The sequence below is a fragment of the Betta splendens genome, chromosome 9 (assembly GCF_900634795.4).
Source record: "Betta splendens chromosome 9, fBetSpl5.4, whole genome shotgun sequence".
NCBI classification, from domain to species: domain Eukaryota; kingdom Metazoa; phylum Chordata; class Actinopteri; order Anabantiformes; family Osphronemidae; genus Betta; species Betta splendens.
Genome location: NC_040889.2, coordinates 11,277,534 through 11,294,717, shown reverse-complemented (window position 1 = coordinate 11,294,717; position 17,184 = coordinate 11,277,534). Strand labels below are relative to the sequence as shown.

General features: G+C 47.2%; 3 protein-coding genes across 3 annotated transcripts; 2 read left to right on the top strand and 1 right to left on the bottom strand.

Annotated features, from left to right (window-relative positions):
• The first annotated feature begins 173 nt into the window (after window positions 1-173).
• Window positions 174-4,560, top strand: cwf19l1 (CWF19 like cell cycle control factor 1). The gene is made up of 14 exons (XM_029164252.3): window positions 174-297; window positions 498-582; window positions 716-800; window positions 903-1,004; window positions 1,114-1,328; window positions 1,465-1,580; window positions 1,774-1,858; window positions 1,987-2,139; window positions 2,295-2,421; window positions 2,685-2,764; window positions 2,925-3,134; window positions 3,546-3,665; window positions 3,808-3,905; window positions 3,990-4,560. The coding sequence occupies exons 1-14, from the start codon at window positions 275-277 to the stop codon at window positions 4,132-4,134; spliced, it is 1,644 nt and encodes a 547-aa protein (XP_029020085.1). The 5' UTR covers window positions 174-274; the 3' UTR covers window positions 4,135-4,560.
• Window positions 4,561-5,038: 478 nt separating this feature from the next.
• LOC114863294 (CD9 antigen-like) lies at window positions 5,039-11,214 on the bottom strand. Its single transcript, XM_029164260.3, has 8 exons — window positions 11,000-11,214; window positions 7,098-7,200; window positions 6,746-6,843; window positions 6,162-6,236; window positions 5,984-6,085; window positions 5,799-5,888; window positions 5,604-5,687; window positions 5,039-5,500 (listed from the first exon to the last, which is right to left on the bottom strand). The coding sequence occupies exons 1-8, from the start codon at window positions 11,066-11,068 to the stop codon at window positions 5,435-5,437; spliced, it is 687 nt and encodes a 228-aa protein (XP_029020093.1). The 5' UTR covers window positions 11,069-11,214; the 3' UTR covers window positions 5,039-5,434.
• A 151-nt stretch (window positions 11,215-11,365) lies between these two features.
• Window positions 11,366-17,097, top strand: c9h12orf56 (chromosome 9 C12orf56 homolog). Its single transcript, XM_029164250.3, has 14 exons — window positions 11,366-13,126; window positions 13,817-14,012; window positions 14,101-14,116; window positions 14,736-14,877; window positions 14,960-15,100; window positions 15,188-15,276; window positions 15,348-15,492; window positions 15,569-15,663; window positions 15,806-15,895; window positions 15,965-16,052; window positions 16,174-16,242; window positions 16,319-16,393; window positions 16,471-16,652; window positions 16,726-17,097. Exons 1-14 carry the CDS (start codon window positions 12,869-12,871, stop codon window positions 16,835-16,837), a joined length of 1,698 nt encoding a protein of 565 aa, XP_029020083.1. The 5' UTR covers window positions 11,366-12,868; the 3' UTR covers window positions 16,838-17,097.
• Window positions 17,098-17,184: the final 87 nt, after the last annotated feature.

Below are 17,184 nucleotides of genomic sequence, written 5' to 3'. Positions count from 1 at the left end.
AACCGCACTGTCCGCTTTAAAATCTATCCGAGTGACCACAAAGATTCTTTATTATGGTGTTCTATATATCTATAATACAACATTTATTTGAAAAATCTGATAAAAGAACTATGTAAACTTTTTAATAGATTCTATAAAAAACTTTTGTAGGTAAACAATGACTTAACAAGGCCACAGTAGTTCCGCTATTATTTCAGACGAACCAATTATAGTGACGCACTGCAAAGTCCAACGTTATTTATTTCAAAACGTACAGCTGTAGTACGGCCGAAATATGGGAGAACAGCCACTAAGGGTGTAAGTTTGAATCCATAAATGTTTTACTAAATAGCGTTTTGTGTTGAATCGGTGCTGTTTTTTCTTCTAACCACGACTAGAAACGTAACGTTGCCATTAACGAAGCTCATTGTGGATATGTGGCTGACGCCATCCGCTCCAGAACTGCACCCTCTGAATATACGTCTCCTGTGTTTTATGACTTGTGTATCTGTCTGCAGCCTGGCGTGTGGGGATGTTGAAGGAAAGCTTAACGCGCTGTTCAGTCGAGTCCAGGCCATCCAGAAGAAGACCGGGCAGTTTGATGTGAGATTTGAAGGCGTGGTTTAATTATATGATATCACTATTTTTGCTGCAATATGAAAAAATAACTATTATCAGGTAAAACGGGAGATCAAAAAATCTTAATGAAATGATTTGTGGGGCTTTCTTCCTGCAGCTTCTGTTGTGCGTTGGAGAGTTTTTTGGAACAACAACAGAAGCTGAAGCAGAATGGCAGCAGTACAAAACAGGAGCCAAGAAAGGTACAAACGGGACTTATTCAGGCTGGAACACAGAGGAAAGAAAGTCATATTCAAAAGCTGCATAATTTTAATGTGTTGCGTCTTTTTCTGGTTCTTTATCAGCTCCCATCCACACTTACATCCTTGGAGCAGCGAGCCAGGAGACAATAAAGAATTTCTCTAGCGCTGATGGTTGTGAACTGGCTGAAAATATCACATATCTGGGTGAGACTTCTGCAGCTTTTTACCAATCAAATTTTTAACTTATTGAGGAGCCATAGCTGTGTACACACAAGTGTCTGGTATTAGGTTCTTTTTGATCTGTGTGTTCTAGGTCGGAGAGGCGTGTTCACAGGTGTGTCAGGGCTACAGATCGCCTACGTTAGTGGAAGGGAGGCCCTGCAGGAACCTTCCCCAGCTCACTGCTTCACCTCCAAAGACCTTTCGGCACTTGTGGCTTCACTAACTAGCAGCTCTAAGTTCAGGGGCGTTGACATTCTTCTGACGTCACAGTGGCCTAGAGGAGTGTGGCACTACGCCAGCAACCCGGTATTAAAGATATAATACATTGAGTTGCATCAACATTATTTATCTCTACGAAATATTCACTAGAATATTAACATAGGAAGAAAGCATAATGACTTTTGTTGTTTTAAAGTTTGGAATACCACTGTCTCTACTGCAGGAAGTGAACACACAGTCTTGCGGAAGCAGCTCCATCGCCAGCCTCGCAGACAAACTGAAACCGCGATACCACTTTGCTGCACTAGAGGGCGCTCACTATGAACGTCTTCCATACAGGTACCAGTTACAGCCAGGACTTAAAGTATTAATGTTAGACGTTTAATTAACATCTTAAACAATTTGGAATTAACAACTCAGCAACAGTTGCTTCTTGAACTTTACAGTGTGTTTACAACCGTAACGCCGCTGATATTCCAGTGGTTTGCATTCCAGAAAATCATCTGCACCATGTTTCTATTTCTGTTTTTAGAAATCATAACATTCTTCAGGAAAATGCGCAACATGTGAGTCGATTTATTGCCCTGTCGAGCGTCAACAACCCGGCCAAGAAGAAGGTGTGTGTATGTTAATGGTACAGCGGCAAAAGGAAATAAGGAAAAGAACAATAACAGTAAATTAACCTATTATTATTACAAACGTATCTTGGTTCCTGACTTTACATCACTGCTTTTCTTGTCTGTAGTATTTGTACGCCTTCAACATAATCCCCATGAAGGTCATGGGCCCATCAGAGCTGGTGAAGCAGCCACAGGATGTGACAGAAAACCCCTACAGGCGCCCTGTGAAAGACAAGACTGACATACAAAAGACCAGCTTCAGCACACTGGAGGAAGAGGTACACAGGGCGTGGGAGAGATTAGGGTAGAGGCAGGGCTCGGATATTTAACTATCCGGATTCTGATATTTAGCCTCACTATCTGCAGTGTTCTGTATGTAACGCAGCTGTATTTTAGAAACTCAGCCGCACTGTCTTCTTCGCCATCCATCTAGGAGCCGGCCAATCAATTCTTCTTCGACCTGGGCAAGAAGCAGGGTGCGGCTTCTCGAGGCCGCGGCAGGAGGAGACATCCCGACGGTGAAGGAAATCCCCAGGGATCCAAACAGCCCCGCAGGCACCGTGAGTTTGCCCATCCAGGAAATAAGACCTTGTGTTTACACTGGGACAAACTAGAGCAGCATTCTGAAACAAAGCCTCACGCCTTGCTCTCAAAGGACATATTTTATTTCTAACAGGCTGATATGTTATGTCTTTGAATCATGTTTACTTACGAGCGGTACATCATGAGTGATAAACCTCAGTGATTGTGTAAGTGTGTTGATTTCTTCATGGTACATGAGAACCAACTAATGAGTTCTAATAGGCATTCCTCTCATGTGCAGCTCAGCCTTCTGGTCCCTGTTGGTTCTGTCTTGCCAGTCCTCAGGTGGAGAAACACCTTGTTATCAGCATAGGAACTCACGTGAGTTTATACCCCAAATGATTATCAGTATAAATTTATTAAATACCAATAAGTAACAATAAAACCAGCTGAAGCTTACCTTTGTTACATTCAAACTTCACTCTAAATTAATTGTCATGCTTCTGCATACTTGCCAACACCTACTTGTGAATGTTGGCAGTGTTACCTGGCTATGGCCAAAGGGGGACTGACGCCTCACCACGTGCTGATCCTGCCTATTGGTCACTACCAGTCCGTGGTGGATCTGAGCTCAGAAGTGGTGGAGGAGATGGACAAATACAAACTGGCCCTCAAGGCCTTCTACAAAAGCAGAGGCGAGCGTTGTGTGCTGTTTGAGAGGAACTTCAGAAGTCAGCACCTACAGCTACAGGTGGGAACACAAAACCCTACAGTGATTGGACCAGCTCAAATCTGCCTTATAGCATGAAGAGAAAACGGAAGCAGGTGGCTTTACAGAAGTTAGTGGACTAAAGGCTTAGTAGGAAGTGTATTGGTAACTTCAGCTTTGTAGAAACTGTAGTCAAGGCTGTTATGAAAAGCAGTGCTGGCAGTGTGTGTGGGTCTGTGTGTTCTATCTAGCTTTGTTTCCATTTTAAGTTGCTTTTGAAGCTTAGAAGATCTAAATCATCTCAAAGCCTCAATAATATACAAGGAGCTTTTCAACAAGCAGCCTCATAAGTAGTAGATAGTACTATGTCATAAATTACAGGGTGGATACTATTAAGTACTTTCCCCTTTGGCACATTCATGTCTAAGCGTTTGTGGTCTTGTTGTTGTTCAGGTTGTCCCGGTGCCGCTGGACCGCTGCACCACCGAGGACATAAAAGAGGCGTTCATGGTCCAGGCTCAGGAACAACACATGGAGTTGATGGAGATTCCTGAGCACACCGATCTCAAACAGGTCTGTGTAAATATAGAGCGACCATCCCCTGGATCACACTGAGAACTCTGTAGGAGCTTTATTTTCCCTGTTGGAGTTTAAAGGCTCCTCCTCATAGTATGTGCGTGCGTGCGTGCGTGCGTGCGCGTGTGTGTGTGTTCAGATTGCTCCTCCTGGTACACCATACTTCTACGTTGAGTTGGACTCCGGGGAGAAACTCTTCTACCGCATCCAGAAACATTTCCCTCTGCAGTTTGGCAGGTATTTAAACATTAAAATGGGTTCTTGTTTACATCTTCACTAAGTGATTCAGATATAATATGCATGTGCTTATGGACCACATAGGGAGGTTCTGGCAAGTGAGGCACTGCTTAACATCCCAACCCGAGCTGACTGGAAGGAGTGTAAGCAGAGCAGAGAGGAAGAGGAGGAGAGCTCTAAACAACTGAGGGATGAATTTCAGCCTCATGACTTTACCTGGGACGAATAACACACACACACACACACACTCATTCACTCATTCAGCAGCACCACAACCAGGGAATAATTAAGATGACTTTCCGTTGGAGGGATTTTCAGCTCGATGCTAAGCTAGCCAGGTTGCCACAGCAACACACAAGTTACGACTTCTCAAACTGGTATGCAAGTGCTTTAGATCACATTTTGGACTTGTAGCGGTGAAGTCATAGTTGGATTGCAGCTGCTGGTGACTCTACATGTCTGAAGCCCCAGATGTTTATTTGAGTAAGAGTAGCCAAAAGATACAAAGTTCATTTAGTTTGTATGTTTTGATAAATTCCTTCACAAATGAGACGTTTTTACAAGCTGAGATTCCCACACATCCTCAGCCATGGAGAAACTAATTTTAAATGTAATTCTTTTGTATTTTTTATTACAATTAAAAGTTATTTTGGCATTTGGTCCTCTGTCAGTTTTAACATCTGCCAGTAGCTGGTCTCAGTTTTCACAGTTTCCTGTTCCATTGCATTTGAGGTTCCCAGAAAAGAACCTTTCTTCTTTGATAATGTATTCAGTCAGTGCCAAATTGTGATTAACCAGGAGTCAGCTGAGGTAACTGGTAAAATTACAGTGCAGTGGTTAAATCTGTAAAATTAGCATCTTCATCAAGTGCAGTTAGGATTTGTAGCTTTTGGTAAAAATACTTTTTTACTGAATGATCAGTTTAAAGTTGGAGCAGCATCCAACAGCTTGTCCAGCATAACAGACGTGAACGAAAGGGCGCTGGGGAAACTGACCTGGTTACGCTGATCACCGTGACAACCAGAACGGCCGGCCTTCCTCCCTTCCTCATCCAGGGTGAGTGAGACACTCGTATTCCTGTTGCTTGGGTTATCAAAGGGAAACAATGTGCACCACAGAAACAGCACAGTGGCCACAATTTAGAGTTTATTAGTTCATTTATTTGGCATTAAACCTCCGTAGTTCTGTTATTTTGTTGTATAAAAAAAAGCTTCTAACCTTCAGCATATAATAAGGCACAAATATGTGAAACCTCGCATAATAGACCGCTGAACAGTCCAGATCCGAACAAAGGTATCAGTAATATAAATATTTACTTAATGCTGGAAAATATTCGTATTTCTCTACCCATCTCATAGTTACAAACAAAATAAGTATTGGTTTAGATCCATACTCTCACTAGTAATTAACCTGAACCTCCAGTGTGGATCAAGTGAGGAAGGTTGTTAATTAATGCACATAAATGCTAAAGCAGCAGGTTTACGACATTACAGGGAGTGTTAAAGGCGGTGTCGTGTCTCTCCGGAGGTTCAGACGTAGTCCCTGGACCTTTTAATGGCACAGCAGAGAATCATGCTGAAGATCATTCCAAAGATCTGCAGAGAGATGAGAATGCAGGGAGGGATGTTAGTCACTCGCATTTCTATTATCCTCATCAGGCAAACAGTTTATTCAGTCTGTGTCCAAACTAGGGCCTACCGTGATGATTCCTATGCCGATGCCGACCCCACCGATGATGTGGAGTCTGCTGTTGAACATTTCATTGATGGCGGCTGGACAGCTCTGGCAGAAGAACACCACACATTTAACTTAACTAACCACGCATTGTTTTTCTGACGATTCTCTCTGGGTGGGATCTGTGAAACGCATTCATTGTCTGCTTTTCTGCGTTACCGTGGTGACTAAGCTGGCCAGCCCCTCCTGCTTGGGGCAGGTGTCTTTGGCGGCGTCGATGACCGTTCCCGTGGGACCACAGCAGGCCAGCTGTTGAAGAGGACACACAGGAAGGTAACGGGTCAGACCAGCTACCTGCAGCTGCTCTTATTTGGCTTTTATTCCTGCATTCTGAGCGTTCCCACCCCAAAGTGTATGAGGCGCAGCGTCTCCTTCAGCGCCTCCTGTTTGGTGTCTTTGTAGTTTGTGTAGGTTTGTTTATAAAACTCTGTCAGGTCCTCCACAACCTGCACACGAAGAGACAATTAATACAAACATGGCATCAACTGTCAACATCAGCATAAGTCATGTCGGTACTCGCACCTTGTCTTTGTTGGAGAAGCCCCAGATCCCGGCAGCCACCTCCACAGCAAAGATGAGGAGGAGGAAAACAAAGAACTTAAAAAGAGAGAGAGAGAGAGAAAGAGTTTCAGTGAGAGAGTTCAAACAAAGTTATTGTATTCCTATTCAGATGAATAATCTAAATACACCTGGAAGACTTAATGCTGCTGCTACATGTGAAATGAGGGGTATATGTTAATCTTCTTTCCACATGCTCCTGACTGGAGTTCAGTTCATGGACATTTCCCAATTTGTGATAAGTGATAAGTCATTGGAATTTGGAGGGAAAGGAAAATGTGTTTATGTAGTGGAGCTAAGCTATGGCAGCTTTACTTTAACACACACAACAGGTGTGGCTATTTTTGGGCTATTTCGAATGGAGAGAAGCATGACTTCATTCTGACTTGGGAATGACACAGAGGCAGTGACATGTAGCACTGTGACCTTTAGATAACGAGAGACAAGGACAGCAAGCTGCCACTGTGTCCTGAGTCCAGTTTTTTCACCCTCGTCTGTTTTACTTTCATTTTCAGTCACCGTACATGGGGAAAATAAACAGTCTTTACCAGGCCTAGCATGCACGGAGACTCTTTAATGGCTCCACAGCACCCCAGGAATCCCACAACCATCATCAGAGCCCCTGCTGCGATCAAGATGTACACACCTACAACAACACAGAGCTGTCACATCAGCACGGCAGCGCATTCACTGGTTCGAGCTGTCGCTGTACAGAGCTGAAATCATGCAAAAGAAGGCAAATTCGCCCTGGCACTGCCATGACAGCGTGTTTTACCTTAGCCAGCAGCAGCAGCGTCATTAGTTCCATTAGTTCTAGCATCTTCATGTTCATGCAAGTCAAAAGCAAGTTCACACCCACCGTTGCCCCATCTGCACGAATCCAGCGTCTACAGCGCTCACCTGTGACGAAGACGGTGGCGGATTCTTGTCCATCCAAGAGGCCTGATGTCCTGGAGTCAAAGCGTAGCCAGAGCCCAACAGCCAGGACGCCAGTGCCTGCCAACTACACACACACACACACACACACACACACACAGTATTTCCTGTGTAAATGTCCTGTTATTATGCAAGTCCCACTGATCCAGGAAAACATTTCCTCCCAGCAGCAGAAACAACATCGTCATTATAACCCACTTGCTCTAACCGTTTGACTGCAGTCTCATTGAGCAGCTTTTAAACTGACCTTCCACAAAAGCACGAGCGAGTTCACGTGTGCTTCATTAGACGTATACGCGTCTGAAAGCGGGAAGCCAGTCTGCATGCCATGGGAATTTGCAGTGTAAAAACAAATGGCTGAGTTCAGACCACATGCCCATAAAAGGTTTAAGTCCCTCAAGTTCAACCACAGCTAAGCAATGTGCCAGCCTTCTGTCCAGCATTGTGATCATGCCTTGTTCCAACTACACATAGTGGAGGAACAGGCAGCTTCTCATCACAACTTGAACCGCGCAAGTTACATTTTACCAATGTCAAGAGAAATGTTTACAATATATGTATAATATGAATAGAAAAGTGTCCGGGTTAGTTTTAAATTCCAGTAATGTGCAAAATGCTGTCTGGTGGCATTCTGATGTGCAAAAATATCTTTGAAATTTAAAGCCCAGAACCGTCTGGCAGAAGCTCTCCACTAGATTCCAGAGACTACAGGAGGAGGTTTAGACCAGAAAAGCTTCCTTCCTCCCACAGATCGCACTAAAAGAAAAAGAATGTGGCCTTTTAAATAGAGACTGACGATATGAGCCTAAAATTAGGACCAATTCCCTTTGGTTTGCCTTCTTGTTTTTTTCTGTCCAACAAACAACATCTGCATTTAAAAGACATGTCATTCTGGTCACAGAATGTTTAATCCTCTGAAGAAGGAGTGAGAGTCAGTGTTTAGTCATGATGCAGGGTTGCATCCACACACTGTGGGTGAGGTCGGGGTGGGTGAAGAGTAACGGAACGTGTATTCATCAGCCTCCGCCATAAACAACAGTGTGGTGACCACTGTTACTATGACTATGATATAGTGAAGGCTTAGTCATAGCAGTCGCGTTTTGACCTCAAGCCTCTATGGTGAAACATTTACCACATCATTCGCTTCAACCACTCCCCAGTTTTCTCACTCACAAGCTGTAATTACTACTATTTTAAAGCTGAGCTCAACTCACACAGCTTCTACGCAGTCTGTCTGATTTCTGGCATTCCAGTCAAAATAATTCAACAACTCCTGTAACACACCGACTCTAACAATGAGCTTTTCTCCGGGTTCGCTGACTCGTCTGTCTACGCACACCTGGAGGTCCAAACCCTACGGAACCGGGTCTGGAGACGCACGGGTGTGATTGTTCAGCTGGTGAGGTGGAGGGTTTGGCTGATGAATAAATGATCAGGGACGAGAAGGAAACCCCTCCTGTGGTGCCAAAGGCCATAATGAGAGACATCACATGAGCCTGTGGACGGCTTCACTGAATTGTATAAGGTGTATAAGCACCACCCCAGAGTTTAGCCTGTGTGAAGTCAGACCAGACTTAGTTCAGAAATTTGATCTTGTTTCCTGCTGAGTAAATTGCTTGACTTCTCTGCAGACGTGAATGAAACTGTGCTTATCTCTTCTTTAGTTCTATGGTGAGTAGAGACGCTGACTTCTGAAAAGCCGGATTCAAGCCAGGTTTTAGAAATAGAAATATTGCGCCTATTCCCTCAGTAGACAGCGATTCCTCCCGGTTAACTTGCCGCCTCAAAGTCAAACGACCCGTCTCTCCGTCCGTCGGTCCCGACTGACGCTCGTTTTAGAAACCGTAAACAGATTCTTATTATTAAAAGTATAATTGTAATTATAAGATAATCGGCAGTCCGTGGTTTTGTGCAAGAACGAAACCCCCAAACTAGCCTCGAGGAATGTGGCGCGAGCGCAAACAGAGGCTGCTTCTGCGCAACAAGTGGCAGGCGCGCGCGCGGAATAAACGCGCAGTGTCCGAATGCGCAAATGACCTTTGACTTAAATAGAATAAAACGCGCAGTTTACGCAAAGAAGCCGTTTACATACCCAGAAGAGAAAGTTGAAGGCGAACACCAGATACTTCAGGCACTGCTGTCCCCCCATGGCTCTCGCTTTGACGTCTACTGGCAAAAAGGTGTTCACGCGTCGACGTCGGTCTCGCTTCTCCGGGAAACTGCCGACAGCCTTGTTTACTCTTACTGAAACGACGCGTCTCACCTGGTTATACGGGTCGCATGGGTATCGTGGGTGGAGCAGGGGAACCGCACAGGAAGCAGGTTCCTAGGCGTCACCGCGGGGGGTTGTTCTAAGGAAACTGATCCACTACGCTGGAGTTCATGGAGATTCGTCTAAAGTTCTGTTCTTATTTTAGTTTATTACGAATTAGTCTATAATAATAATTATAGTTTTTTTTTACAATTCTTAAAACAGTTTCCATGAATAAATTATGAAATTAGTGATTTTTTTGAGCCAAAGGAATGTGATTCTACCTGGAAACGTAACGGGAAATACATTGACTCAATCCATGATGAATACCTCAAATATTTGTTTTGCTGCCAAAAGGCATAGTAATTTTATCATGTTCCTGAGAAAACAAACGATCCACACGTGACTGAAAATGACCGCCTCCATTTGCCTTGTCCTGGACGACAGCCACGAAGAGGAGTGGTCTTCAAACCCCAGTGTGGATTCAGTGTTCAGCTGAGGTAACTCGAGATGTCCTTTGTTCTCAGTAGCCAGTAGTTTATCACACAATACCAGCTTTGTTTTTGGAGCTATGAAAGCTCTCGCTGTGGTTCCTCCCTCCCTTCTCTTCTTTCACCTCTGCAAATTCCTCCAGTTCAATGGCGTTTGGCCTTGAGGGCCCCATACAATACGAGACAAAACAGCAGCTGCTTCAAATGTTATCAGAGCAGGGTACACGAAGTAACCATCTGAAGACCGATGCAAATTAGACCAGGGGCGTATATCTCTATTAAGATGCCTCTTGGTTAAGGCAGGGGCAGGAGAGACCTCCACAAGTGTCTTATTGTCACAGAGGCTGATGTGAATGTCTGAAGGGCGACCTCTAGTGGCCGCAAAACAAAACAGCCCCAAACGTCAACAACCCATAAAGGCCTGTTGTACAGACCGAAACTCGGGAGCTTTCCATTATGACAACAGCTTCAGTTTATAGCTTAAAACTAGTTGCTGTGGAACGCTGTTTACGTCTGCTGGGTAATCAGGGCGTCTCCTCTCTTTCAGGCTGATGCACGTCCTGTTGGTTCTGACAGGAATGCGTCCCCCCTTTCTTCACGGCGGTACTCCCAACGCTCCCTTGTCACGCGCTCTCGTTCTCCCACCCAGTTACCCCAGTCATTTTTTATCGACGTGATCAGATTGTGTGTTCAGTGAACTGTGTACGACACGGATGAATTGTCACTGTCATTTCCTGTAGCGGTCTGAGCCTGAGCGCAAAACGATCCTTTAGAATTCTTAACGTTAAAACACCTGATAGAAATGACACATAAAGACGTTGTCCTTCAATTCGGTATGAATTGAACAGATTAAAATGCACAGATTTCACGAATGCTTCAAGCTCTTGTTTTTGGTCCTTCTCCAAATTTTAAAAACAAAAAGAGAAAACTTGTTTGTGTCGCTGGCGCGTTCTTCAAACCACATGGTTGTTGCATGAGCCAAAGAAGTCCATTTTTTATTATATTATTATTATATTATAGAGAGACGCGCTGCTCCACAGTCTTCACAAGCGCAGTGTAATATATTTGTTAAAGTTTGCACTTAGAACATGTGCTTCTAATCATTTTATTTGCTTTACACTTACCCAGAATATGAAATTGAAGATGAAGAGTGCGTACTTTACACACAGCTCCCAGCTGGATAAAGCCGCCATCCCTGCTGCGCCTTTTAACGCGTCTTACTAATAATCCACCAAATATCCCTCTGCGTCCGTCTATATGCGTATCTCGCCTTCCCTCGTTGTTCGGTATTGTTCCTCGGTTCGGCTCTGCTCGGTCGGTTCCGCTTGATCAGCTGTTGCGGCAAGAAACAGATGATCAACACCTACAGAAAAAGAGACCGAAATAAAGAGGTGTCTGTCTGCTGGTCATCTCTCCTTTGTTTCCGTGTTTTGTCTTTGACCCCGTTGTTCTTGCTGCAGAAAACAAATGTTTTATTATATAATAGTTATATATGCATCCTCCCTTTTTGCACGTTTATTTACCCAATGCAACTGTGACGCACCACCACCAACTATGTTAAATGTCAGCAATTCCTCTTTGTTTATAAAAGGTTTGTAAAATTCTGAAACAATTACAGTCAAAGCAAAAAGCCACACAAATAACAAAGATGCATGTATGTGTATTTATTTAGGCTGCGACATAATCTGATGTTCCCTGTCTGCACAATCATGGTCATGGTGTGACATTTAAGTCTCATTATCACCCTCAAAAAAGTGTGTGTGAGGCGTTGGGCTGTAAGCTTGGCCTCGCTGCCCATGTGTGCCTGCTTTATCCTCCTTCTGCAGAACAAAGGGGCCAGTGTGAGCGGTCAGCCCAGAACTTGTCTTTGCAGCTGGACACACAATGGAGAGGACCGGAGAGATACAGTGTGACCCGGCTGACCAGAACCGCACCCAGGTTGCGTCAGAGAAACATTGACAAATGTTAGTACAGGATTAGTTTTAGTTTTGAAATGAAAAGAAATATGGTTGTGTGAGAGAAGCTTTAGAGGCAAAGATGCAAAAAGACACAAAGTGGCACAAAAAACAGTCCTGAATCCAAACAAGACAGCAAAATTGACTCATTGAGACAAAATGACCCCAAAACAACATACAGTAGTTCCTAAAAGGCACTGGCTTCGTATCCTTCACCGCTTGGTGAGGCCTGTTACAAAGCTCCCCTTCTCAGAGTGGTGAGGAAGACGAGGAGGAGGAGCTGCTGTCATGACACCAGCAGATCACTGTCAGTAGGAATGCAAGCCTGACACTAACTTAAGGCTCCAACGGTGAGAGATGGAAAGTACCGTACAAGCCTTTAGTGGTGTGACTGGAAAGGACAGCAACAAGTCATTTAACCGAGTCTTATTATTATGTCAGACATTAAATTAAAGCCATGGTGACATCTTCCACTGAAACAGAGCAAAAAGTAGAAATACCTCAGTTATACATGTAAATCTATCCCGTATCACATTATTGTAGTGTATTACATGCTACAAAGTTTTGAGGAATGACTTTATTTGTTCACAAAATCTGAACCCTATTTATTGTAAATACGTTCAACAAAACCCTTTGAGATGTTTTACTCAAATTTAAATATGGCTTTCAGATAGGAGGAAATAAAATTAAAAAAAAACTCAAATACAAAAAATATATTTTTAAATATTAAATTTAATATTGGACTGTGTTTATTGATATTGTCCAAATAAAGTTTGAGGTTTTCTTATTCTTATTTTAAATGACGAACTAGCCGATTATCTCGTAGCCAATCAGCAGCATTGCTCCGCGCTGTCCACCAATCAGAGCGCAGCAATCGTAACTGATGCGGGAGCCTGAGGTTGTTCACCTGCTCAGTTCTTAGGAACGGAACCAGGGGAGCAGGTGTCCAGTTTATCTCGGAACAAGTCAAAGAAATGACAAACGACACCGTGCGACCCGCCTCGCGCAGCAGCGGAGGCTAGTGTCCGTTAACCCGTCATGGCTCGGACCGGCTCGGGCTCCGGACCTCTCCTCCTCCGCCGGAACGTCAAGCTGGACTCCTTCCTGAAGCGGAACACGGACCGGGACCTGTACGAGCGGATCCGAACCTGCGAGCCGTGCGTGGTGGTCTCGGAGAGCGTGAGCAGGGTGTTCATGCACGTGGTGCTGAGCGACGAGTGCCTCTACCTGACGGAGTACGCGCCGCGCACGCTCACCGCCGCCGTGAGTTTCGCGCGCGTGCGGGACATCAAGCTGGTGAGTTTGACGTTTAATCAGGGTCATTTTACGATTTGAACGTTAAAAACTTAATAAAATATTCACAAAGAAGCCCCCGATTCCAAATGCTGGAGAAAAATGATGTTTCTTCAGTTTCCTTAAAAGTTTGTATTTTTAATTTATTGTGGGTCGATCATTCATTCCTGTGGTGCAGAAGGTGAATTAATCAAGTGAGGTTTTAATGAGCAGAACGTCTTGGTTGCTCTTCAACTCTTCACATTACAGATCACTTGCTGGTTTCAACTCACGCCTTCTTTCCACCGGCTGAACTCGTTTACACAGGACACAACAGGAGCTTAATGTAAAACTGCTCCATTCCATGATTCCGTTGTTGATGCTGGATCCTGACGTGCAGCCGGCTTCATTGATTCCACAATATTTAGATTTAATCCTAACAGCCTGGTGCAGACAGGCTGTAAATAGGCCGGACCCCGGTGGCACGTGATCCAGTACATAAGGTGTAATCCAGCGGAGGAACAGCGTGTGTGCCACACTCTAAGCCTCTCATTCTCCCTCATCTCCTTATGTCAGAGGCGTAAAAGCTTTATTGATCCTGCCTGCGTTAAACAGTCACGTTACCGCCTGTGTTGACCTCCCTGTGTCCGGGGCCTGAGTGAGAGTCATCTCAGCATCCCCGCTTCTGTCTCATCCGCCTTCTCCTGGTCTCAGGTCAACGACCTCCCAGACTTCCTCAGCGGGAAGGACCGCGAGCGCTGCCAGCACATACGGATCGTCTACGCGGCCCGGAGGCCGGCGCGGAGGCGGCGCCACTGGTTCGGCAGAGACGGGAAGCCCGGACCCGCTCCGTCGGCGCTGTCCTCGCGCAGAAGCAGCCACTGCCCGACCGCCTCCGACGCCGCCGTGGGTAAGAGCGACGCCTGTCTCCCCGCTCGGCTCGGAACCAGGCCGCCGCTCCGTAACCTGAACCGCCCTGTGTCTTCTCTCCCCCGCAGCATGTCCCGCACAGAGGTGAGCGTTACACACACGGGCCTCTGATTCGGCACCGACACCCACGAGTGGAAGCGAGGCGGGCTCTGGTTTCCCTTTTAATTTGAGGATGTGCTCGGATTCAGAGCCTCCGTCTGTAGGTGTAAGCGGAGCCGAGAGCGGCCCGGTTCTGGTTCGTTGGTTCCCGTCTGCAGTCATGGAGACAGACGGGCTCCTTGCTCTGTAACACCGCTCCAGACGGGAGGGGGCCCGGCTTTGAGTCCACACACCTGACACGTCCCAGTGAAAGCGCTGTCACAGAGCGACGGCCTGCGTCGGCGTCTCGGGCGCCTCATGACTTATTCATTCAAGAAAAGGTGAAATGTAACGCACACCGAGAAGCGCTACAGGTGATTTTGAAAGTGGTCTGCTGGAAGCGAGGCGGCCGTGATGCTGTCTCACCGGCGCCATTTCCCACCTGGGGCGTCGTTAAGCGCTCGACGGGAGAGTGATGCATCCTCCACCGGGACGCGGAGGCGGCTCAGGGCCATTAGACGTGACGCCTGTTGTTTTCACGCTGCTCATCTCAAGAGGCCTGCTTTTCATTGTACTCAAGTTCTCGCCTTCATCATCATCATCATCGTCCTCTCCCTGTTACCAGGGACCCCGGCGAGTGGAGGAAGGAGCGCCGCCTTCGCTCCGCCTCCTGTCCGAACCCAGAGACGCTGGGCCTGGTCCGGGTCCCGCACCCTCCCACCCAGCCTCACCCTGCGACCCCCACCTCACCCCAGGAGCCCTCTCAGGTGTGGACATGTAATGGGGCAGCGAGGCGATTCCTAACATTATTATTATTATAATCCACGTTATGTGCTGTGATTGTTCCAGGAAAGGGGGCTTGGCTCGGTTCTGACCCGCTGGATGCAGGCAGACTGCGGGGCCGCGGAGGCGGAGCTGCACCTGTACGCCGTGTCGCAGACGTCCCGGCTCTACCTGCATCTGCAGAGCTTGTGGAGGAGCTCTCTGATTGTGAGCGGCGGCGGCGCGCGCGGACGCATCGGCTGCTCGTCCGCGTGTGCTGCGCGACTGAACAGGGCTGTGCGTGTGTGTTCCCAGAGGTCCACTCTGCTGCTGGAGCCGCTCCACCGCCGCGGCAGCGCATCCGCCGCCGCCTCCGCCCCGGCACGGCCACGTCCTGCCTCCAGGTGCAGACGCCGGCCGCGAAGCCCCGCCCCCTGCGCTTTGCTCCCGCCGTGACGTGTGTTTGTGTCTCCAGCTGGGAGGGGACGACCCGCCTGTTGGCCCAGCTCAGCGCGGCGCTGCTGCAGGACGGGCTCGGCGCCGAGGGCCTGTACCTGCTGCTGCGGGAGCTGAGGGCCGCCGCTCGCCACAGCGTCGCTCTGCGCAGACTCTTCTGGAGGGTGAGCTCAGTTTACACACATCTGGCCTGAGCTCATGTGGGGGGCGCCTGTTTCCTGTTATGTCTGTGTGTTTCAGTCCAGTGAGGTGTGCCTGTTCCTGGTCCAGACTCTGGAGGAGTCCCTGGGTGGATGCCAGAGCCCTGGTGGGGGCTACACCCCAGACCAGCTACTGTAAGCGAGTGGGAGAGTGGATTTAGGAGCTGAGACACAGTAACTGGACTGCAGCCAGTGTTGCAGTGGTTGCCTGTCAGGCTCAGTATCTTCAGTCCAGGGGACGGCTTGAACATTTTCCAGCCTTGCTGTTCTCCTGCAGGTTGAGCACCGCGATCGTCCAGACGCTCGCTGTCATGTTCAGAGGGACGGAGGTCGAAGCGGCGCGAGTCAACCAGCTCTCTGCCAAAAAGTAACGCAGCCTCCTCCACGCTCTGCAGCGTTGTTGTACACGTGGCTTGAACGGTTTTCCTCCCTGCAGAGGTGCCCTGGCCTCCAGGATGCTGCTCGCCTTAATATGTGACCCACAGCCCGAAGCACATGCACAGGGACCTCTGCTCTGCTCCCAGGTGAGCTGCTGCCCACGGAGCAGGTCATCTGTTCATATAGTATATTAGTATATTAGTAGTATAGTAATAGTATATTAGTATATTAGTTGTGGTTCTATGACTCTGCCTTCATCGTCTCCAGGCTTTACTCTCCAAGTATCTGGATGCTGCCTGCTCTCTACTGTTTGAGCTGCTGCTTGTAGGCGATGAGGTGAGTCCTAGGATTCGAGCCAGCTCCAGGATTAGAAGGAACAGCTTTGAACTGTTCATTTTCCTGCGTGCTTCAGAGCAGATGTTTCTCTGCCGGGAGCCTCCTGTCCCTCGGCTGGATGCTGCAGGCTCTGCAGCCTCATCCTCACCTGGTAATCACCACAGCAGACATTCCGTTCTCCTCTCTGTGTTCAGACGTTAACCCTGCATCTGGTTTCTCCATCCTCAGCTGGCCTTCGTGGGTCACCAGGCCCAGCAGGTGGCGCTGGCTCTGTCGGACCTACAGGAGCCCGCTCTGAGTCCCCTCCAGGCCGTCCTGCTGTTCCAGCGCTGTCGCCTCCTGCTGGCTTGTCTGCAGCACAGCGGCCGCCTGGCCCAGCACCTTCGGTCCCACTTCAGGGAGGAGTTCAGGTTTGCTCCATCTGCATCCTAACATCCTGTCAGCTGGACGGTGGCGGGGTCAACGGCTGTTTCCTCTGTTCAGGTACTTTGTGAAGCCGTCCTGTGTTGAGGAGAAGCTGCCGCCTTGCTACCCCATCAGCCGACCGACCCTGCAGCTGGTGGCACATATTCTGACTCTGATGCTGCAGGAATGATTGCACACAAACACGTACTCTTAAACTGGATTTCACATTTCATTCTCGCTGGAAAATATACGTACATAGTAAACATCTGTGCCTTTGTGCCAACTCAGAGTCATTTTGAGCCATGTTGTGCTTATGTCTCTTTGGATAGACACAGAGGTAGTTACAGTAAACGGGTTAAAAAAATATTTTGAACTTGACATAGTAATCCACAGTAAGTGTCAAATGGCAAAATACATAATCTGTTACCAGGATAAAATACTGAGTCATGATCTTGTTTATCTTTATTATTCACAACTTTGCCACTTTAATCAGTGGCTGCTGTAGAGATGCTGCTTCAGGAAAGTAAAAATCTTGGT

Coding starts and splice junctions, on each gene's coding strand:
- cwf19l1 (XM_029164252.3), top strand. CDS start 275: ATGGGAGAACAGCCACTAAGGGT. Junction 1,581..1,773: donor TATGAACGTCTTCCATACAG/GTACCAGTTACA, acceptor TTCTGTTTTTAG/AAATCATAACATTCTTCAGG. Junction 2,765..2,924: donor TTATCAGCATAGGAACTCAC/GTGAGTTTATAC, acceptor GAATGTTGGCAG/TGTTACCTGGCTATGGCCAA.
- LOC114863294 (XM_029164260.3), bottom strand. CDS start 11,068: ATGGCGGCTTTATCCAGCTGGGAGCTGTGTGTAAAGTACGCACTCTTC. Junction 7,201..10,999: donor TCTTCAATTTCATATTCTGG/GTAAGTGTAAAG, acceptor GTGTGTGTGTAG/TTGGCAGGCACTGGCGTCCT. Junction 5,501..5,603: donor TCGGCATAGGAATCATCACG/GTAGGCCCTAGT, acceptor ATCTCTCTGCAG/ATCTTTGGAATGATCTTCAG.
- c9h12orf56 (XM_029164250.3), top strand. CDS start 12,869: ATGGCTCGGACCGGCTCGGGCTCCGGACCTCTCCTCCTCCGCCGGAAC. Junction 14,878..14,959: donor CACCCCAGGAGCCCTCTCAG/GTGTGGACATGT, acceptor TGATTGTTCCAG/GAAAGGGGGCTTGGCTCGGT. Junction 15,277..15,347: donor CGGCCACGTCCTGCCTCCAG/GTGCAGACGCCG, acceptor TTGTGTCTCCAG/CTGGGAGGGGACGACCCGCC.